Source organism: Protomyctophum bolini (genome assembly GCF_963924005.1).
Source record: "Protomyctophum bolini genome assembly, chromosome: 4".
NCBI lineage: Eukaryota > Metazoa > Chordata > Actinopteri > Myctophiformes > Myctophidae > Protomyctophum > Protomyctophum bolini.
The window spans coordinates 8,327,681-8,350,263 of NC_137865.1; the positions used below are offsets into that span (position 1 = coordinate 8,327,681).

Consider the following 22,583-nt stretch of genomic DNA (forward strand, 5'->3'; position numbering starts at 1 on the left):
TTCCCCCCCAAATTCAACACACACAAACACGGTGATAATTAATTATATTGTGCCACCAAAATGTGGAATGCCCTGCCACCATCTATCAAAGAGTGCATTCAAAATGAATGAACCAATACCTGTTGAAAAGTATTCTAGCTTGCCAAAATAATGTATAATGTAGGCCTATGTATAATATAGAATGCATACAAAAACAAACTAAAATAAGAACAGGTTCCTCCTCACACATTAAGGACAATATAGTCACCAGAACCAAGGATGTGTGTTTTCAATTAATCTCAAATTGAGTGTGAACAATGGGTTCATATAGGAAGTGTCTGATAAAAGCAATAACATGTCTAAATACTGAATGAATTTACTTAAAACTGCCTGGGGAGCACAAAAAAGCCTGAGCAGATGTTAAAACAACCCCACACACTTGAAAGTGAAAGATGCCTTAAATTATATTTTTGCCAGCTACGTCGCATACTCCCCTATGGGACGTTATCTGCCAGCAAACAGCTACAGTACGTATATATATTCGTACCCACCCCTGTACATTAAATGCCATTGATAATTAATGGAGAATTTACCTTATGTAGACGAGCAAATCGATATTTTTGTTTAATTCCCATTGATAATCACACCCGTGTGAAGTTTAGTGTAGATCTTGTCCTAACACAAACATTAAGTGCCATTGACAATGAATGGCGAAGTTACGTCATATGTGTCTGAGCAAATCGGTATTTTTGTCCTAACACAAACATAAAATGCCATTGATAATGAATGGAGAATTGAATTCACGTCATACAGTATGTACTTCATCTGCGCAAATCTGCCTTGACATGTCCAGACCATTATGGTCATATCATAAGCCGATTTGCCCTGACCTCAGGCATGTCCACGCCATACATGGTCATGGCTGCCATATGCCTATTTGCTATGACGTCAGACATGGTCACTCTATAAAGAGTGTAGCGGACCTGGGATTGTGGATTGGCAGTTTGTGGCGTGAGATATTGTTGTGTTGTGGAGGGCCTTAACCCACGGGGCCTAATATTAGCAGGTTGTGATCTTGAACGTTCAGAGTGACGACACCCTCGTGCAGCGTTGTGATAGGTTGGGTGCTCCGTCAGTCTCGGCGAGAGGAAATACATAACAAAACACAAAGGGGGCGTGATCTGATTCAATCACTGTGGGATTCATGAGAGGAGCAATGAATGTCCCAATGGGTGGCTATAAGCAATTTGCAGTTCTTGTGTTACTGCTTTCATGCTTACCTCAGACATTGTGGCACGTTGCAGGTTCCAAGCCTCATGGCCAGATGCTTGAAGGTTCATCAGAGACTAGTCACTTTGGGCCGAACCAGTTCTGCTACATCAACTCAGTTGCGCCTGACTGGAGGCAAACATGGATGAGAATGCAGGTGGGAGTGCAGAGTTCAAAGGATCTCAAGGTGATCGTCGCCGAAGACGAGGAGAAACTTCAGCAAGTGGAAGGATACAGCGTTTGGAACGTGTTCCAGTGGTTCCTGCATGAGCGCTCCAACGAAACCACCATCAACATCAGCCCATACAGCAAGAAGACATGCTTTAAGATTGAACCTAAAGACGGCAGTACTCAGTACACGGTGAAGACCACCCACGAGTTTGACAGATTTCGGTTCGCGGTGTCCCTTATCGGGGCATTGCTGTTTGTGTTTGCAGAGTCACTGAGCAGGAGTCAGGTATTTTACTACTCAGCTGGCATGAGCACTGGATTGGTTGGCTCCCTCCTCATTCTCATCTTTGTCCTGTCGCGCTTCTTGCCATTAAAGAAAGGCCCTTTCTATGCATTTGTGCTCGGTGGGTGGTCATTGTCCGCATACGTCATCCAGATCGTCTACCGGAACCTAAATGGGATTCTGCAAGAACACTGGCAGCTGGTCCTCGGATACACAGCAGTGGTAGGGTACTTCAGCTTTGCCTGGTGTTACCGCTACGGTCCCCTAGTGGAGGAGAGGAGCATTAAGATCCTCTCCTGGACTCTTCAGCTGTTTGGCCTCGTGTTGATCTACGCAGGGATTCAGGTCCGGCCTGTGGCGATCGCAATCGTCCTGGCAGCTTTATGCTCCAAGGACTTGGAATACCCGGCGTCATTGGTGCTGCCCGCGTGGCAGAAAATCCAACCGCTGCTGACTCTCTCCAGCTTGACAGGGGTTTCGGAGGCAGGGCGAGGAGGAAGACACGCATCGAGCACAGGAGGAGGAGTTGTGCTGTGTGAGGAGCTGTGCCGCCCCAGAGTTAATCCCCTGGATGGCCGTGTCCGGGCTGCAGTCCCAAAAAAGGTTAGCAGATTTTGTGCACGTGAGGCCAGTTGAAGTGTCTGTACAACGCACAGGGAGAGGATCTTTGGAGGATGTGCTTTTTACAACTGATGACGACAAGATGTCCTAAAATGTACTGATTTTTAACAGTTACTTCCTTTTTTGTGCCCCCCAAAAAACATTGTTTTACAGGCCTTGGCGGGGTAACCGGAACACTTACTCCCTAACCACACAATTGAATTGCCCCCCAGTGGTTCTTGTATTGTATTATTTTACTGAGTTTTAAGTGAGGAATACGTTTAGGGTTAGGCATGGCTTTACTGAGGCTGTGTTTAGGAATAAGGTTACCTTTAGGCATACTTTTTACTGAGGTTGGGTTTAGGAAAAATGTTAGGGTTAGTTTTACTGAGGTTGCATTTAGGAATACCTAGTGTTGTCTGTTCCGAGGTCACCATGCTTGACCCAGGGCGAGTGTGTTTTGGGACGTTCTTGAAGCCTATTCCATGATGGCCATAGACCATAGACCGGCATGCCTACTCCAATGCACCCGATTTGATTCAGGCATGCTAGGAGACCGATGATGACCGATGGCAATTAATTCATTAATTTTATTTGAACACTTTGATAATAATTACACAAAAGCCAAACAAAAGCAAAAACAGGGAATAACTCCATTCCATTGTTTTTGTGGGTGCTTATTTTATTTGTTTGTAGATGGTATATCGTTGTACATTAAGACTTCAGCTGTAGCTTGAAACAATCATTGTATATGTATTTTTTTATGAGCTAACAATCACCCTTCGGTTGCTTGTGTTGTTGGAGAAAAGTGTTAGCCGTTCATCCGTAATTAATATGTAATCTTAATCTTAAACATTTCAATTTGTCAGTGATCTGCATCCAATTCCCAGGTGAATAGCATGTGGATACTCCGTTACAGCATTTCCACAAGGGACTTTTAATGTTATGTTGCCATATACTGTACATAGCAACAATAACCCAAAAATGGGTTCCTAACTTGAAGGGTAAAAAACCCCAAAAAGGGTTCCCGTCCTATATGGGTTAAAAACATCTATATTAAAACTATATTTTCAATGAAAAAGGGAGATATTTTTTTTACTTCAGTAAATAACATAAAACATTAAATGCACCTATACAGAATATACAAGCAATTGCAATTTGCAATATAATTATTAGTTTTGTTACAGTCTTATTTTTAATAAACAGCTTTTGTCGCCACACGTCTCAAGATTTGCCATTGACAATGAACGGTGAAATGAGAATCCCACTAAATATGACGTAAATTAAAAATCAAAAAATTAAACGCCATTAACATTGAAGGGAAAATGTACGTCATATGTAAACGAGCAAATCAGCTAACCAATCACAGGCAACAGGCATTCTGATTGGTCAGTATGAGATTACGCATGATGATATATGATGATAAGAGCTGATCATTCCGCTAAATGACGTAAATTAAACATCAAAACATTAAACGTGATTGACATTGAACTTACGTCATATGTAAACGAGCAAATCTGCTAACCAATCACATGTGTTGGTGGGAGCGCTTGGCCAATAAGGGTCCACCTTATGTAGGCGATGTCAAATGTCCGCTAACATAAATTGAGCGCCCCTCATTTCACACGGGTGTTTTTTTAAATAAATACTTACACACTCATCTGTTCCAATGCAATTTAATGACAACGTTTCGAGCCAAGGCTCTTCTTCGGGTCAAACTGTTTTTTCTGAACCCCCTCAAGGAACCATGAGGGTACCTGGACCCCAATTTGACACCCACTGGTGTAGCAGAGTGTTTCCAGTGAGCCAACATGCTCACAACATCAGCACCCTGACTCTGACAAGAATGGAGCAGAGCCTTCATATAGTCATTGGTAACACCTATTTGAAGGAAGTAAGGAAGGCCCAATTTCACAATTCCAATCTATGCCGTGTTCAGCACGCATAAATCATGCAGGCTGCCTCACCCAGGACCACAAACTCTGAAAACTGAAGCTTTCAGGTTTCAGCAGGACAACACAGCAGGACCTGGTGGGTGGTTAATATCTCACAGTAAATGGTTTCCCTATGAAATTACGTATTTGTTTTATACTCAACTTTGTATATTCCCAGTACTACTCCTACAGATTTATATTGCCTGTCACCCGAAAGCCACCACAGCTTCTGCTCCCATTTTAGCCGAGAAACAAGGCGAGCTTTCTTTTTTTCCAACGGGTGCATAACAGTTCATAGCAGTTTATACTTAAGTGTCAGGGTTTGTTCTACTTTTGGTGCTTCCATGTTCTGTTGATTCAGCCACACACGCAGTCTGGAATTTATACACAATTTATACAACTCTGTGTGTGTGATCTGGGTGATCTTAACCACTTAAAAACTCGGACCCCGAGTTGCAACCGTACTCGACACCAAATATCTTCTCCAAAGAAATAGCCAGTCTATCTCAATGCTTTTTAGTAACAAACTAACCAGACTCAATAGACCTCACACAGGACTCGCTTAACCCGATGCTCATTATGCTATAGGCCGTATATGATGGCTCAGGGTAGAGGACAGATTAACTTGCAATGGGCCTGATTTTCAAGATGCTCAAGGGACCAGTACCCATGTACAGTACCTGCAAACAATTCCAAAAGAGTGGGAACCATGCAGGCACAATTAACCCCTTCTATTCTTAGTGGAACAGACCTGAGTTTCAACCATACGCACTCTTTTCACAAATCTCCAAAAATAGCCAATCTATACAAGCTCACAGTGCTGTTGGTATAGAGGGAAAATGTGCAGTCCTAGTATAAAGCCCTGAGAGACTGTTAACCAATACAGGGTTTAACTACTACTTAAACCCTCTAGAATTCCAACCTCAGTTGGAATTGTTAAATGAGGTCAAAAATGCATAAGGCCCATTTACTCTGTCAGATTTTGTCACAAATCATCTTGAAAAAAAAGGGTTTAAAGTGGATATTAAGGTTCATTGTTGGAAAGGCTGTCTCCTTATCCTAGAGTGCCACAACTGCAGCCTGTCATGTTTAGCATCACTCTTTTACAGTTGCCCTTTGTTCTGAGGATCAATGGCAACTCGGATTCAAGTGTATTTTGACATATCAAAAGAATCACACCTGTTTGAAGTGATGCCCCGGACAAAACCTGGTAAAATAAATCATGCCTATGTTTTCATAATAAAAAGTCCAGTTCAATGGTTGTAGCACCAAATCATTTTCACATTCAGCCCGCATTTAGAAGGGCACTGGGACGACCCATTTTTCAATAGACTAAAATGCATCTCATCTCAAACTGGGCCTGAGAAAAATCTATGGCCTGAGACAATGCAAATTACTTTATAGATCTCTGCACAATCAATAGCAAGCTAGTGAAGCTACCCAGGAAAAAAGTCTCCCCCCCCACACACACACCACACCACACCATTACACTCATCTAGTTTAATTACAGGGTTTGTTCTGATCTAATGGGGGGAAAAACAGAAAGTGAACACAGGAAAACTAAATGAAACTTTGCTCATTAACGGAACTGTTCTCAGTTTAGACGTGCTAGACTACAGTATCATGTCATGGCAATTAAATTAATACACTTTTGTATTGAGTATGTGCAGACAGCGGCGTGTGTGTGTGTGTGTGTGTGTGTGTGTGTGTGTGTGTGTGTGTATGTGCGTGCGTGCGTGCCCACCAAGGATACGTGTCTACTCCAAAGCACCTGTCACAAAGATGTTATACAGGCAACGCAGGAGACTTATGATGACTGATGGCAATTAAATAAAGCACATCCGGGGAGCAGTATACATATTGACGCCATCGGGCAGAGAGCTTGCACTCCAAACGTAGCATTTTATGTTGAAAGTGCTTTTATTGTACCAATAAAAAGTATTAAAAAGAGCTTGTGACTAAATTACTATACTGTACATATTCTACAGATGTCATTGACTATGCATCCACCTCATGGTACTATAGCAACTCAAAAGGCACTAAAAACTATACGGACCTCTCAAAACAAAGCCATTATGCTAGGATGGGATGGCTGAGGGTATAGAGGACAGAGTACAGCAACTTGCAATGCGCAGGGTTTTCAAGATCAGCAGGGACGGATTAACCCCCACGAGGGCCCATGGGCCGGCACGTTTTGCAGGGCCCCCATAGCACACGTGTGCGTGACATTTTCGCGAGTTCCCGTGTTTTTATCATCTTTTTGACCTAAATTTAACTAAATCAATGGCCAATGAATTAGGGCCCCAAGGAGCCCTTTTCAGGGTGTCAAATCTATTACCGCGCAGTCCAGTCTCTCTGAAGGGCCACTGAGAGCCAAGGGCCCCTGGGCCACCACGGCCCCACGGCTAATTTGTCCCTGGGGACCAGTGCCCATGTACTGTACCCGTCTAACTACTTCAAAACAGTGATATGAGAAATGCCTACGGACACAACACCAGAGGGAGATCTCCGGATTCTGCACAAACATGGGGATGAATGATTTCATTCTACTGTTATGCCACCAAAATGTGGAATACCCTATCACCAGCCATCAAAAACTCCCTACGTCCTTCAAAACCCCATTTTGAAATGTTATTGCTGTATGTCTTGATTAATCGAATATATAGGACCACAATTGAAACAAGCCCTCAGGGTTTTTGTGTTAAGGCTCATACATAGTCTGGATTTTCGGTGGTGGGGTGACCACTGAACTACAACATGACGTCACTGAACCGCGGTGAAGAGCAAACCACCGCCACCGCTCCAGCCCTTCTCTCTGTTTTTACTCACCACCGCTCAATGTTATTTCAGCTCCGGTGGTCAGCTCACCACCGGAGCGGTGGTCACCTCATCACCGAAAATCGAGACTATGAATAGGCCTTTATCCTTTTAGCATTATCGTATAACTGTACCTCTGTACTTTGTTTTGCAAACTTAATAAAATATCCAATCATTGAATCCTTTGGAACACCGATATTATTTTTCTGTCCATGTCTTGATATTGTGACAGTTTTGATTACCGGTATGCAAGTTTTTCATGAGATAGTGGCAATTATGCTCTGGGAACAAATGTCCAAAAATGTCATGATTTCAGAAGTAGAAATAGTAAGTCGCGGGTGTAAGTCAGTATTGTTGACAGCTATGAATTCTTATACCTACTACGTGAGGACTATTAATTTGCTCTGATACACAGCTAATCCTGTCAGCCGAAATTAGCTGCCTCCGTTGACAACATTTTCATCGCAGCTTCATGGAACACAGGGAACTTTACTCATCTTCAGCACATTCCGACACTTTCACAGGACTTCATTTGCTCCTTTATAGGACATAATTGAAGTGGAATAGGTCCAAGGAACCGGATAGCGCTCCATTCTTCTCCTCCAAAGTGCACGCTGCTACAATATGTTGGTCCTCGCAGATGTTAAATAAACTGTTTATGACAACTGGTATGGCAAAGAAAATACTGTCAAATGTTGAATACGTGTCGTTTATAATAAGGCTCCTTTGAATGAGGCTTTTTAAACGTTATTAAAAAGAGGGGGGGAAACATTACGGTCATTATGAGATTTTTTATTTTTCTTTAGTGGATTCCTCATCCGTTTATACAATTATAATTTCAACATGAGGGTGCTGCAATTAATGAGATTTACTTAACCTTTTTGAAATGCAGCAACCACCATTATCAATCTCTCTGTGACAGAGTGAACGTTGCCTTCATTAAGTACCAAGGGACTTGTGAACTTTTATCGCTGTGTAATTGAAAGTGTCTGAACTGGCTGTGTCACAGTGTGGTACGGTATAACATGGCTGCTCAGGACTGCAACAGGTTGCAGAGGACCGTTAAAACAGCAGCTAAAACCATCGGCACAGCATCACCTATAGCCTCCATATAACATCTACACCACTCGCTGTACGAAAGAAGCCCACAGCATCATTAAAGACACCAGCCATCGCGCAAATACCCCGTTACAACTACTCCCTTCCATAAAAAACGCTACCAGAGCATCAAATCTCGTACCACCCGTCTGAGTAACCGTTTCTTCCCCCAGGCAGTCGACCTTGAACTGTATTGCACTTTGTCACTTTACTCTGCGCTTTCTTTTGTTTTCTTTCTTATCTCGTTTACACTGGTGTATAAGAAGTGCTCGAAGCTAAATAATTCATACTCTGTATTTACAAAATAAACCAGAACCTAAACCTGAAGCCTTTTTGTGTGCTTAAAGTATATACACATTAAATAGAGCTCACGATTCATTTGGAAAACTTAATGAGTTGGATCAACAATTGTTGATGGTATAGCCTATACTAAACATGCCCTTGAAAGTTTTTTTTCCCCGTTTGACGTATAATTTGCACCTCCGGGGGTGTTGGCGTGACTTGTAATGAACTCGTGTGTTTACCCTCAAAGCTTGCAGGCTCAGATAAGAAAATAAAGCGAAATACAGAAATGCGTGGGCTTTTTTCTCCCCCCCTCAACTTATCAGACGTGGTGTTGATCCCCTGGCCGCGTGGCACAGACAAGAAGGCTTCATCGGTTCATCACAGAGATAATTCGGAGCCATTTCCTGGGTTCTCTCCCCTCGCCATGTGGTTGTCAGTCAAAGTCTCATTTACACCCCGGTAATTGGCCTGTGTGAGGGGCTTACTGCATGGCTGGCGCTCTCCTAATGAGAAATCCCATGCACTGCTGCCCCTCTTTCAGCCTCCCTTGGGGGTGAACTATGCCACGGTGCGTTAGTACGTGTCCATGTACTGGAGGTGGCGTACACCTGCGAAATGTTCCTGTGTGAATGAGAGTATATACGAGTACTATAGCACGCACACATGCACGCACGCACGCATGCACGCACTCACACACACAACACGTATGTGTGCGCCCATATGCTAAGATGAAGTGAGGGTATGGCGAGGGAGGCTTTATCACCTGTCAACCTTGTGGTTAATTGCCCTGTAAAAAAAAGAGCATCCCCCTCACATGACAATGGGGTATAATATGTACTGCATTGCACCAAGTTCACAATCCACCCTGAACACGTTTCTGTGATAAATTTGAACCGGCAGACATCCTCTTCACCACTCCAATGCAGGTGAAACCGAACTTCTAGTACTTCTGTGAACATGTATTGTAGCATATATTGAGCCAATCACTTATAGTTAAAAGCACTAACACTTAGAAAATGTCAGCCATGGGATGCCTGTGAAAGCACCGCTTACCCCACTATCTTTGACTGTGTGAGAGAGAGAACTCAGAGAGAACAGTGTGCCACTTAAAAGGTTCACATGTGAATGTCGCGTCTGGTAATGCATTTTCAACGAGAGATGAGTGGGCAGGTAGGAAGTAGGAACGGAGGAAGTGATGCGTGGGCAATCTGACGGGCGTATAACAATAAGCCTGGTAAGTCGTGAATCTGTCGCACAGTATGTGGTCGACTCGCCTCACATGCACAGACGCGTCGCCAGAGTTGAAATGTCATCGTCGCGCGAAAGGCCAATTATAGTCTGTGATGTCACATTAAACCCTTGTTCAACACTATACAGCATAAGAACAAGGAAGACATGGCAGGAACGTGGAGGTCTGTGAGGTCAGTTTTTATTTGTTGACATGTTGATCAACAATTTTTTGCATATTTAGTCTTAGTTTTAGTCATCATAGCTTAGTTTTCATTTCGTTCATGATGGTTAATTTTTTTTTCACAACAACTAGTACTACGTTGGTGTTGAAAGTTGCTGTTGAACCTAAGGCAACTAAAAACAATTGTAAAGGTGTTTGCTGTAGTGAATAAGGCAGTGTGTATGAATCTGCATACAGGGCTCTCGCCTTCCCACCCCTCACTGGTGCGAAATCGCTTCTGAAAGCTATAACAAGCCATAACAATCTTTAGAGGAGGAAGCACACAGGTCTTCAAGATGGTATCCGGGCTGCTCTCCGCTCTGCCAATGAAAACAAAAAAAAAATCTAATCTCTGCTTTTGCTTCCCCCCTCCAAAACAATCGTAAAGGAAGAAGGCCTTCTCCCTTGCAGTTATATGCCTATCCTTCAAGCATGACTCTACATCCTTGATCCAATCATGAACAATGATACTGTACTGTGTATAGATCAGATTTGGATCTCAAGAAATGGGGACATTTCCTCTCTCTTTGAATGTATACTTCTGGAGCAAGCAAGTTTAGTGAAGCCAAAGTCCAACAACAAAATAGTCCTGGTAAGCAGTGACAAAATAGATAAACGCCTGCCTCTTTATTTCCCCCCGCAAAGTATATGCCAAAAGGGTACTGCAGTACCTAGGTAAATGTCTTCCATAATACTAAATAAATACTGTAGGGTTCAAAATGTTGATCTGAATCCATTCACATCGGAGACTAACAGAAGGCAATCTCATCTTATCTCTGTGCCTTGGAGTTCTCGGCCCACTGGCTGCCACTGGAGATTGGCTGGTGCATTATCTAAGTGCACTAATGACCCACAGAGAGCCATGATAAACTGACTGTAAGCACTCAGGCTGCAGTGTGAATGTAGATATCATTGACACGGTCTCTCCGTCCAATAGCTCCCTTTCTCCTTCTCTTTCGCTCGGTTTCTGTGTGCGTGCTCTTTCGTCTTCTTCTTACTTTTTTTTCCCCCCGAGAACGTCAGCAGCTTATGAATATTTTTTATTGCTTTTCCTGTCCTGACAAAAATGGATTGCTGCAGTCGCCATTGTTTGAACAGACCATTGATCTTCAAAAAAGGGGGATAAGCGGGATACATAAAAGTTAAACAAGGCCAAACTTGTGGGGGCGATGCATACCCAGTGCAGCTTATATATACAGTATAAACGTTCAGTACAGTTTATTATTATACACTGACTGCAGTGAGTTTATCTCATCAGTACAATACACAGGGACACAGTGACTCTCCCTTAAGTTGTTAAACTGAAAAAAAAATGGTAATTTAAATGGACTGCCTGGCACGATCAATGGACTGTCTTGACTTGTGTGGAGGCTAAGCCCACCCATGGAGGACAATAAAAAGCTTCAATGTGTTGGCAGATGCTCTGTGGCCAGGGTGTGTATTGGCTGATCTCCCCCCCCCACACACACTTGAGCACTGAAAATGTTAATGTTAACTTTTGCCACAATTCTGATGTGCACCAACCAACAGACCACAGTACAGTACAGTACAGTACAGTACAGTACAGTACAGTACAGTACAGTACAGTACAGTACAGTACAGTACAGTACAGTACAGCACAACTAGTCAACATACATCCGGACTCACAATAGGACTCACCTATTTTTTGGCAAATGTCCCCGCGGAAATATGGATTCTGGGGTTCAAGTGGTAGCTAGATCAGGGGTGTGCAATAACATATTTTTGATCGGCAAATTCAGATGGGGCTGCTACTGGTGATCAAATGAGCTTAATGCATGAACAACCATTATTAACCATTTGACGTGACTTGTTTTAGTTGTTTCCCCAGATACTCAGGAGGATTTATCTTTGAATAAATTATTGACTGATTCTTTGTCAGGTGATATTATTTAATGATAAAAATGAAGGAAAAAAATGTAAAAGTCTGGTATGAGTACAAAAGTGAAAAATACTCATTATGAAAAATGTCCCACTTCACACATTTTCAATTGTATAAAAATCTTGTATAGCCTATCTACATACGCAGTGTGTCGCATCGCGACGTGTATTGTGAGTTTGTAGATCTTCTATTTTCAAATAGTCAAAGTTAAAATAAGACTGGAGTGGTTAATGTGTTTTAATGTTTCTAATAATAATCACAACCTAAAAAGAAACTTAAGTTGTAGCAAAAGTTTTCAAATAGTTCTAGTGGAGTAAAATTACAATATTTGCCTCTGAGATGTGGTGGAGTAGAAGTAGTATTGAAAATTGGAAATAGGCTGCACCAGTCAAGTAAAACGACCTCAAAACTACTACAAGAACGCACAAGGCAGAGAGAGATTCCTGTTCGTTCTGGCAGGTTTATAGCTGGGAGCCTGGAGGAGAGGGGCAGTGACTTGGCCAATCACCGCTGACCCGCCAACTGGAGAGTGGAGTGGTTGAGGCCAGGGTTGAAACACTCTAAGAAGGTTGGAGATCACCTCTCTTCCAGGCCAAGGCTTCATCCATTATAGGAATGGATTACATTCGCATCTTCGATGTATTTACAAACATAGTACTACAGTACAGTACATAAATGTACTTGATCTCGCCAGCGTTGGAAAACTGCTACAGTACAGTAAGTGATCGTGTTACCAAAAAGGTTGCCCGCCCCTGAGCTAGATAATGTTTCCAAGCCCACCCCTGTCAATGCTGCCCATCTTTGGCCTTTTAAAGATCAATTTGCTGTGGATGAAGGATTATAACTATTTTGACAAAGCACTTTATACTGCGCCTTCCAAACTGCCTGCTGCCCCATGTTTCTCATTACACCCAGTGTTGCTGACAGGGACAGAAATTTGCCTCCTGTGGATCAAATATCATTAGCACCCTTTTACCGGACAGCACAAACTGGACGCTTGTTGTGAGAAATGCTGACAAACTAAATATAGCCAAGTCAACATCACCACCGTGAACCTGACTGAAAGTTTCGCAGCTGACAGGGCAGATTCATTTACAATAAGTGATTTCTTCACAATAAGTGGACGAAGGCACCCATGTGAGTCGCCAACACTTTGGCGAGTCGGTCACCATTCCGTGGCAGTCAAGCTGTCAAAACTGGTCGAGTTGGTGCTTCAAAGCAAACAAGCCAAATAAAGATTTCAAATAAATGTCGCTGTTGTATTAAATAAAGGCTGTTCCCTCTTCTAACCTTGGGGGCATGGTGCTGCAGTCAGTAGTGCTTACGAAAGAAAGAAAGAAAGAAAGAAAGAAAGAAAGAAAGAAAGAAATATCCATTCAAGGGACCAAACAGAATGACATGCATTTACTGTAGAATGATAGGGCTGCCTGAGAGAAATGAAATATGTAGGCTATAATATACACTGGGGTTTATCAATGTTTGCTAAACATGCATGGTTCCCTGACAGCTCTAATCCCCGTGGTTGTCAGTGAGCTGTGGCCACTATAGCATAGTCCACTGTGTCTCAGTGCGCAAGACCGTAGCAGCAAGAACTTAAGAAGCGACAAGACGCCGCTTAGAGCAGGCATCTCTCCCAGTTGGTGGATGGAAATTATGCTTGCACGCGGCTGCAACTTGTAGCGTCGCCAAAAACAACAGAGATGCTTTGCTGACGCTGCAAGTTTAATCCGCGCACAAGAGACATTTCCATCCACCAGCTGTTTAAAAAACGAGGCATCTTGCCGCTTTGTGGGTTGTGTAACTTGAGTTGTTTCTGGGGGACTGTTTCTAAAGTGTAATTCTTGCTTATTTGGTATTGCGTCCTAATGTTATGATTTTTAAAGATGTGCATGTCAAGCACATTAAAATGTGACAGCCACATCTTAAAACATTTTGTGCCAGGGACCACCTTACCAGATTTTGTGCTCATTTATGCAGCCTATGCGGTAATTACGGTATATAGACCTGCTGCTAATTTCTCTCACACAATCTGGCAACTCTGCTTGTCCAGCGTCTCAGTTGGTGCGTGGGTACACCCAGATATACGCGACAAGGGGCGGGAAGATGCCGCCTATAGAGCAGGCGTCTCTTCGGGGGTTTTAAAACAGCCGGTGGATGGAAATGCCGCTTGTTGTGCGCGGCTGCAACATCACGCGTCGGCCAGAAAACCGGAAACACTTTGCCCGCGCTATACAAGTTGCAGCCGCGCACTAGCGGCATTTCCATCCACCAGCCATTTCCATCTAACCTGACTCCGCCAGATTGAGGCAGTATTGAGTTCACAAGTTGATATCTCCATAATAATTTCGAGTTGTAGTTCTTGTTAGGTTGTGTTTACATTTGCGCCGTGGCACAGGTTCAATACGTCACCAGTCTCGCGTTGATCCCGCCTTGAGCGGCCGCATATCGCTCCGGTCTGATTTGGATCGGAGTACATCGTCTCTGTCTGAGAGAGACCAGAGACTTAATTAAATTTAAAGAAAGAATTAAAGAATGAAAATGTTGTCCAGCAGGGGGAGTGGTTTCACCAGGCTAATTTCCATCCACCAGATGTTTAATCATACATCATCATCTAGAATGGTGGTCCCTTATTGGCTAAGGGTTTCCCACCGATATACATTATGCCGATTTGCTCAGACAAATATGAAGTAAATTCTCGATCCATTGTCAATGGCATTACATGTTTGTGTTCAGACAGAATCTATAACGCCCCTCAAAAACCCAGAAGAGACCGCCTCTTGTCACGTATATCGGGGTACAGTGTGTGTGTGTGCGTGCATGCGTGTGCATGTGTGTGTGCGCGCGCGTGTGCGTGTGTGTGTGTGTGTGTGTGTGTGTGTGTGTGTGTGTGTGTGCACTCGCGTGTGTGCGTGCGTGCGTGTGTCCACTGACTCGGAGGACAGAGGCAATTAAAACTGTAATGTAATGTGTTACACTCAAATAAACAATCATTAATAGGCAGACCTTCAAAGTCAACGGATGCAAACAGAAAAGTACCGGGTCCAGCAAACAATATCCAAGCGTTTTTTTTGTTTCGTTTTTTGTGGGGGTGAAGGATAAGTCTACAGGACTTATCCTTCACCCCCACAAAAAACGAAATCACCTTAAACCACCTTATTTAAAAAAAGAATCACATCCGTGTGAAGTGAGGGGTGCTAATATATTAAAGTCTAACTCATGTTGATTAGGTTATGTAATGGTGATGTGAAACAAACGGTGCCAACCAGCCAAAATTCTCACATGTCTCCCCCCTGCTCCGCTCCCTCCACTGGCTCCCGGTCGCTGCCCACACAGAATACAAAACTCTGATGCTGGCATTCAAAGCAACCAAAGGTATGGCTCCCCCATATCTTGCAAGTATGATTGAACCCAGTACAAACCCTCCCGCGCACTCAGATCAGCCAACGCAGGGAAGCTGGAAGTACCCTCACTAAAAACGCCGGGACAACGCTCCACACATCCCAAACTCTTCTCCCTTCTATAGAGACATAGAGATATTAGAGATATACTGGCTCCAACTATGGAATGCACTTCCCATTGCAGTCAGAACTGCAGCATCACTCCCAATCTTCCACCGTAGTCTGAAAACCCATCTTTTCAGACTCCATCATGGCCCATAGCACTTACCCTACCCCCTTAGATAGCATTTCTGTAGACTTAGATAGCATTTGATACAGACTTATAGCATGTTATGTAGACAGCACTAAAATTGCGTTGTAGTCATAGCACGTCATAGTACATAATTATGTATAGCATAGTATAGTATATGTATAGTTTATATAGTTTCATTATATAGATATTCCACTGTTACTTTCTTAGCTTACGCATGTTTCATGATAAATGCTTTTTATGTGATGTATTCCCATGCTTTTTTGTCCTTTCTTAATGTAAATCGCTCTGGATTAAGAGCGTCTGCTAAATGCCTAAATTGTAAATTGTAATTAAACGCCATTAAGAATAACGACGTAATAACGAATTATGACGTACAGTACATGTGCCCTTCATTGTCAATGGCGTTTACAAAACAAACATTGAACAAGTGGCCTGGGGTTGGGTGGAGGCCTGGGGGTGGCACCTGTCAGCAGAGAGTGTTGGGTGGGAGGAGTACGACAGACAGGGGCTCTATGTGTGTTCTCCTGGTGGGCGATCCTCACTGGCAGGTGAGCCAGTGAGGATCCAACAGCAGTGACAACAACAGAACACACAAATGTATGTGGGGAGGAATTAAGTGGCACAAAAAGCACATCGACATACAGTATAGAAAGATGAAAGGACAGAGAGAGAGAGAGAGAGAGAGAATAATAAGGAAAATAACAGCATAGGTAAAAAGAGAAAAGTGCTAAATTGTCGGTTCATCAGCGTGGTGAGGGGTGCTCCTGACGCTTTTAGGTTCCAATTGAGTGGTTACCAGAGAGATAAGCAATCCATCTTTAGCTGATCTTAAACCACCAAACCTAAAGACATGAGGTACAGTAGGTAGAAGCTCATTTAAATATACAGGGGTGGAGGATTGGAACAAAATCCCAAGGGAAATTACATTTGGCCAGTTTTTGAACATCTTTTTTTAAATATGTTGAACTAGATAAAGTGCCCTTCAGGGCACAGGTCTCCACCAGGTCAGGTTATTGTGGCCGTCTGGTGGCGCTATAATAGGCCAATGTGAAAAGGGTGCCATTTCTTCTTACTCCTTGGATGGCAATTGGATGATTTGAGGCATTTTGTTGAAATGTGTTTTGCAAAAAATCCACCTGTTGGTGGCGCTATAACAGGCCAATGTGAAAAGGGTGGGATATATTCCTCAGCCTAGTAGCAAAGTCCGGGAAATGTTTCACGTGAATTGCACGCCGTGTTCATGATTTGAGGCTTTTTGTTCGAAACGGGCCAATCCTGCAAACATTCTGCGTTTGGTACTTTCAGTCACCTTAGTCATGCTGTGTTGTGGAATTAACTCTAGTCAGCGAACACCAAGGTACAACATTATCCCATGAATAGATTGCAGAGAGAGTACTTAATTGACCACAAGCACAGTTTTATCAGGACATCAAAGATACTAAATGTAACTGTTGAAGTACAATACATCTGGTCTACATTGTAGAACATGGTTTATTGTGTACTGTATCATTACCAACTCCTTTCTTTATCTCTCATGCAGTGATCACAGAACTATACTGCACATTATTTTAAATGTGTAAAAGTAAAAGTATCAAGAGGCTACCATAATGTAGAACTAAGTAGGCTACTCTTTTACAAGTAAACGTCTGATAGTTTGAGTGAAACTACAAGAGTATTGGCATTTGCAATCAAATTATACTCGCCTGAACGCCAGCATCAATATTCTGAGGGTGCAAATAGCACACAAATAGCAGATCTACAATTGCGGTATTGCCTATAGGCGGTGGTTTTCAACCAGTGGTCCTTGAGGAGGTTCCAGGCGGTCCCCTTATTAAATCTTTAACTCTTGAGAGTGTAACGTGAAACCAAATGGACCCCAGACCCCATTTGGCTTCATGTTGAGCTCTCAAGAGTTACATTATTGTTAAACAACCTGCATTACTTAATTTACTAGAAGTCTACACGATTAGAGAATGTAGACGGATTGTTATTTCAATCAACGTTTGCCTGTCATCTCTCCTAATGGTACCAACATCAATACAGCATGGAATTGTGGACAAAATCTTATCCGACGACAAAATATTCTTTCGTTTTTGGGTCTGAGAGACTAAGGGCTGTATTTTGCGTGTCTTAAGAACCAGGTCTTATTACCTAACTTGAGTAAACTAAAGACCTGGAGGCGTGATCAATGCCATTTGGCTATTCTGAGTGGCCAAAGAGCATTGATCACGCCTCCAGGTCTTTAGTTTACTCAAGTTAGGTAATAAGACCTAGTACTTAAGACACGCAAAATACAGCCCTAAATCTCATCAAATGGTGGTTGTTGGCTCAAATGCTGAATAAATAATGGGCCTTTATCTGAAAAGGGTTGAAAACCACTGGCCTACTTGACCCTTTAAGACCTGCTGGTTTTCATATTGAGGACTCCCAAAATTATATGTATTTGGCTGCGGACCCCCATCTCAAAATATCCTGTCCCAGGGACGGCCAGAAGCAAAGTATATGTTCTAAGATGTGCACAAATTTCCACGATATTATCAGATCTATACAATTGTGGCATTGTGACTTCAGTAACCAATCAGAGCAGCTGTTCTCCTACTGCCCGTTATCCTTGGACATGCAGTGTCCTGATAAACTATGGTGTCACAGTTAAGGTCTGTTCATGCAGCAGTTTTAGGTGATAAGGTGACCACCGAAAAATACAACATGACGTCAAGCCGTCTGAAGTGAGTCAGCGCTCAGCCCAACACATGGTTTGACTAACTGGTCACCTTATCACCTAAAACTGGAGCATGAATAGGACATACGGCATCACGGTGAGCCTTTATAAGTCCAGCTCCTCACTCTGACTGACATTCAGCCCAGAAGCAACAAGCTGCAACGGTAAGTCCATTTCCATGTTCATTTCAGCTGACTTTAGTTTAGCACCATGAAAAGCAGAATACAGGCCAACACTAAAACTTTGTCAAACAAACATGATCATATATTTATGTATTACTTATAGGACTGTCGTGTGTCGTTACATAATGGACTTGTGTGTTCTCCATTGTCGCCGTTCGTAGATGAAGATGTGTTTGTTGCTCACTGTGTCCATCCTGGTTCTCCTGGTCCAGCCGGTCCAGCCTGGTCGAGGCGGTCCAGCCGGTCCACTCGCCGGTTCTCCCGTAAAGGCTAAGCCAAGTAAGTGTCTCTCCTCAACCAATTCTGTATCCTCGCTTCGACTTCACACACAGGTTAATATCGGAATACTGATATATTATAGATTTCTAGCTGTTACAATTCCAATCATGCGAACATGACCCACTTTAATTACTTCAGTCTATATTAGTAGCTGAATGACTAGTATTGGAATGTTACTGTACTCTATTGTATGTTATGTCCAATGTATTTGCATTTTAAATACGTAAAGTTCACATGAGTTTAACTAAATGGATTTGAAAACAAATACAATAAACTTTTCAGGATTCCAATGAAAAAATAGCAAATAAATATATATAATTCAGGATTTCAATACAAATATAGCAAAATAAAATAAAAAATAGCTGATCTACAAGCTCAAAACGCGTCGCAATGTGACACGTTTTGAGCTTGTAAATCGGCTATTTTTTTATTTCATTGGTCTAGTCAGTGATTCTCAAACGGTGTGCTGACTGACTAGTTTAGATGTGACTGAGACACACTAGTGTGCTGTGAGTTCAGATGTGCCTTGAGATCGTGTGTGTTTGACCCATTGTGTGCTTGTCGATAAGCTATTTTTTACTACTTTCGTAATTGTGTGAAAGCATGAATCTGCCTTAATTGGTTAAAATTAGTTTTGGGCATTTTGCAAATAAAATGTACAAGTTTACAGAGTAAACCAATTTCACCCAATCTCTTTCTTGCTGTGGGCTTTTGACCATTGACACTACAATTATTCTTTGATTCTTTGAAGGTGCGAAGAATTGGCCGCCGTCGCCGACGATGGATCTACCTTTAGACCCCTTCGAAGATGACGAGCAAGACGATTTGTATGACGAAGATCGTTTCATATCTTTATGATAATTGGTCATTGATGAAGATGACTAATGAAGATGACTCTAACGAAGATGACTAATGAAGATGACTCTAACGAAGATGACTAATAAAGATGACTAACGAAGATGACTAATGAAGATGACTCGAACGAGGATGACTAATAAAGATGACTCTAACGAAGATGACTAATGAAGATGACTCTAACGAAGATGACTAATGAAGATGACTCTAACGAAGATGACTAACGAAGATGACTCTAACGAAGATGACTAACGAAGATGACTAATGAAGATGACTCTAACGAAGATGACTAATGAAGATGACTAATGAAGATGACTCTAACGAAGATGACTAATGAAGATGACTCTAACGAAGATGACTAACAAAGATGACTCTAATGAAGATGACTCTAATGAAGATGACTAATGAAGATGACTCTAACGAAGATGACTAACAAAGATGACTCTAATGAAGATGACTCTAATGAAGATGACTAATGAAGATGACTCTAACGAAGATGACTAATGAAGATGACTCTAACGAAGATGACTAATGAAGATGACTCTAACGAAGATGACTAATGAAGATGACTCTAACGAAGATGACTAATGAAGATGACTAATGAAGATGACTCTAATGAAGATGACTAATGAAGATGACTCTAACGAAGATGACTAATGAAGATGACTCTAACGAAGATGACTAATGAAGATGACTCTAACGAAGATGACTAATGAAGATGACTAATGAAGATGACTAATGAAGATGACTAATGAAGATGACTCTAACAAAGATGACTAACGAAGATGACTCTAACGAAGATGACTCTAACAAAGATGACTAATGAAGATGACTCTAACGAAGATGACTAATGAAGATGACTAATGAAGATGACTCTAATGAAGATGACTCTAATGAAGATGACTCTAATGAAGATGACTAATGAAGATGACTCTAACGAAGATGACTAACGAAGATGACTCTAACGAAGATGACTAATGAAGATGACTCTAACGAAGATGACTAATGAAGATGACTAATGAAGATGACTAACGAAGATGACTAACGAAGATGACTCTAACGAAGATGACTAACGAAGATGACTAATGAAGATGACTCTAACGAAGATGACTAACGAAGATGACTCTAACGAAGATGACTAACGAAGATGACTAACGAAGATGACTAACGAAGATGACTAATGAAGATGACTCTAACGAAGATGACTCTAACCTCAAAGGAAGTCATCTTCCTTTGAGGTTAGAGTCATCTTCGTTAGAGTCATGACTCAAAGGAAGATTATGCTGAGGAAGATGAATATAATAATTGATCTAAATGTAATGTTAAGAAAAAAATGTTTTAATAATCAGTGTGCCACACGCACGCACACACAAACCCAATGTTCATGTATTTGGTCCTCGCTAATCGCTCATTATAATATGGTACCATTTCTGTCTACAATGTTGTGTGTATAACTGTGTAATAAATTGATCCTGTTTGTGAACATTATACTGTAAACATATTTGTGTTGTGTCTGAGCCTTGTTTCTTCATGCAAGAAGTGCATTGAAGCCGTCATTACAAATAGCAGGGGGCGCACTTGTAAAGATTTGGCTTTTGGTGACTAGTTTCAGAATGTTGGTGTGGGTATTATGATTTTAAAAAGATGTGCAAACGTATTGGGAGCACCCCCTAGTGGTTTGTTTACACAGACTAAAATACTTTGAGTCACTTATATGTATTGTTGAAAACCAAAATAATTGATAAGAGGTTTTACAATGGATTCCGTTACTATTGGGTGTGCTAAATCATCGGTTCCCAACCTTTTTATACTACCACATCAGAAAATATTTGGCTCTCCAAAAATGTACTAAACACTTTCGTAATTTTTCCAGGAAAACCAAACAATTCTGTCTTCATCGGGCAAACATTTAAATCTACATGATCTTGGCATCCAAACAGAAACAAAACCAAGGTTACAAAGTGTCCCAAAAGTTGAGACGCTTGGTGAGCTCGTGGATTTCACTATTTAAAAAAGTAATAATAGAAAAGGAACGCTTTTGCACATGCAACATAAACTTTGTATTACGCCGAAATTCCTCTTTTAACTGGTCTCCAAGCAAGCAGACAAATTATGCATTCACGCCATATGCCACTTGAGCGAGCATTCGCAGTGGCAGAGAGAGAGAGGCAGGACTTTCATCCTATGAAGTCACGTTGCCTTCACACTTCAGGATGGCATTCTCTCTGAGTCTTTCCTCGGCTCCACACTACACACCATCAAAGCCCCTCCATTTAAACCATGTCAGGAGACAACCGGTACGGGCTCTCGCTTGGGCTTCGAGATGCAAAGCAGCTTCCAATTAACTTGCTGCTCCGCCATCTTTTCTCTCCTCCCACTCTCTTCAGCAGCACCCCCCCCCCCCCCTCACACACACACACACACACACACCCCTTTAGAATTCACAACCACAACGTTCCACTCCACTAATCTGTCAAATGCGAGAAATGAGACACTAAAGCAGGTAATGGAAATCAATGGGCAGTTGGAGCATACTGGAGGGTGTGTGTGGGGGGGGGGGAAACAAACGGCCTGCGAGGCACATTATCATCAGTCATTTGCCTAACCAATGCCCCTCATCCAGAGCACACAATGATTTTTTTTTTTTAAACTAGATACATTTTGAGAAAAAGGGGGCTCGTGTTGGCCTTTGTCATCGTATTTCACCGACATGCAGCCCAGACCAGCTCCAAGGACTACTTTGAAGGACACGATTAGTGTCTGGGATGGAAAACGGACGAACACGCCATGCTTTTATAGGTGTTATTTGGACAAGTAGGTTACAGTGTTATTCTTAGACACACACACAAAAAAGAGAAGAAAAGAAAGAAAGCAAGAAAAGTGTCTGAATCAAAAATTGAGTAACATTTTATAGCTGTCGCTGTAGAGAACTTGTATCTCGATATTTCAACTTGTGTTTTTTGGTGAATTAATGCCCTACTTTCTCAATATACGAGTGTCATGCAATGAAAGTAGCTGATCTATACAATCTCAAAAGGTGTCGCATTGTGATGTATTGTGAGCTTGTAGATCTGCCGTTTTCTCTATTTCTGGGAAACAATTCCAAAGTGA

At 42.1% G+C, this 22,583-nt stretch overlaps 1 protein-coding gene across 1 annotated transcript; it reads left to right on the forward strand.

Annotated features, from left to right (window-relative positions):
• Positions 1-1,303: 1,303 nt before the first annotated feature.
• Positions 1,304-22,229, forward strand: LOC308314418 (nuclear envelope integral membrane protein 1-like; the record flags this gene model as incomplete). Its single annotated transcript, XM_080762050.1, has 3 exons — positions 1,304-2,305; positions 18,500-18,617; positions 22,189-22,229. 3 exons carry the CDS (start codon positions 1,304-1,306, stop codon positions 22,227-22,229), a joined length of 1,161 nt encoding a protein of 386 aa, XP_080618176.1.
• Positions 22,230-22,583: the final 354 nt, after the last annotated feature.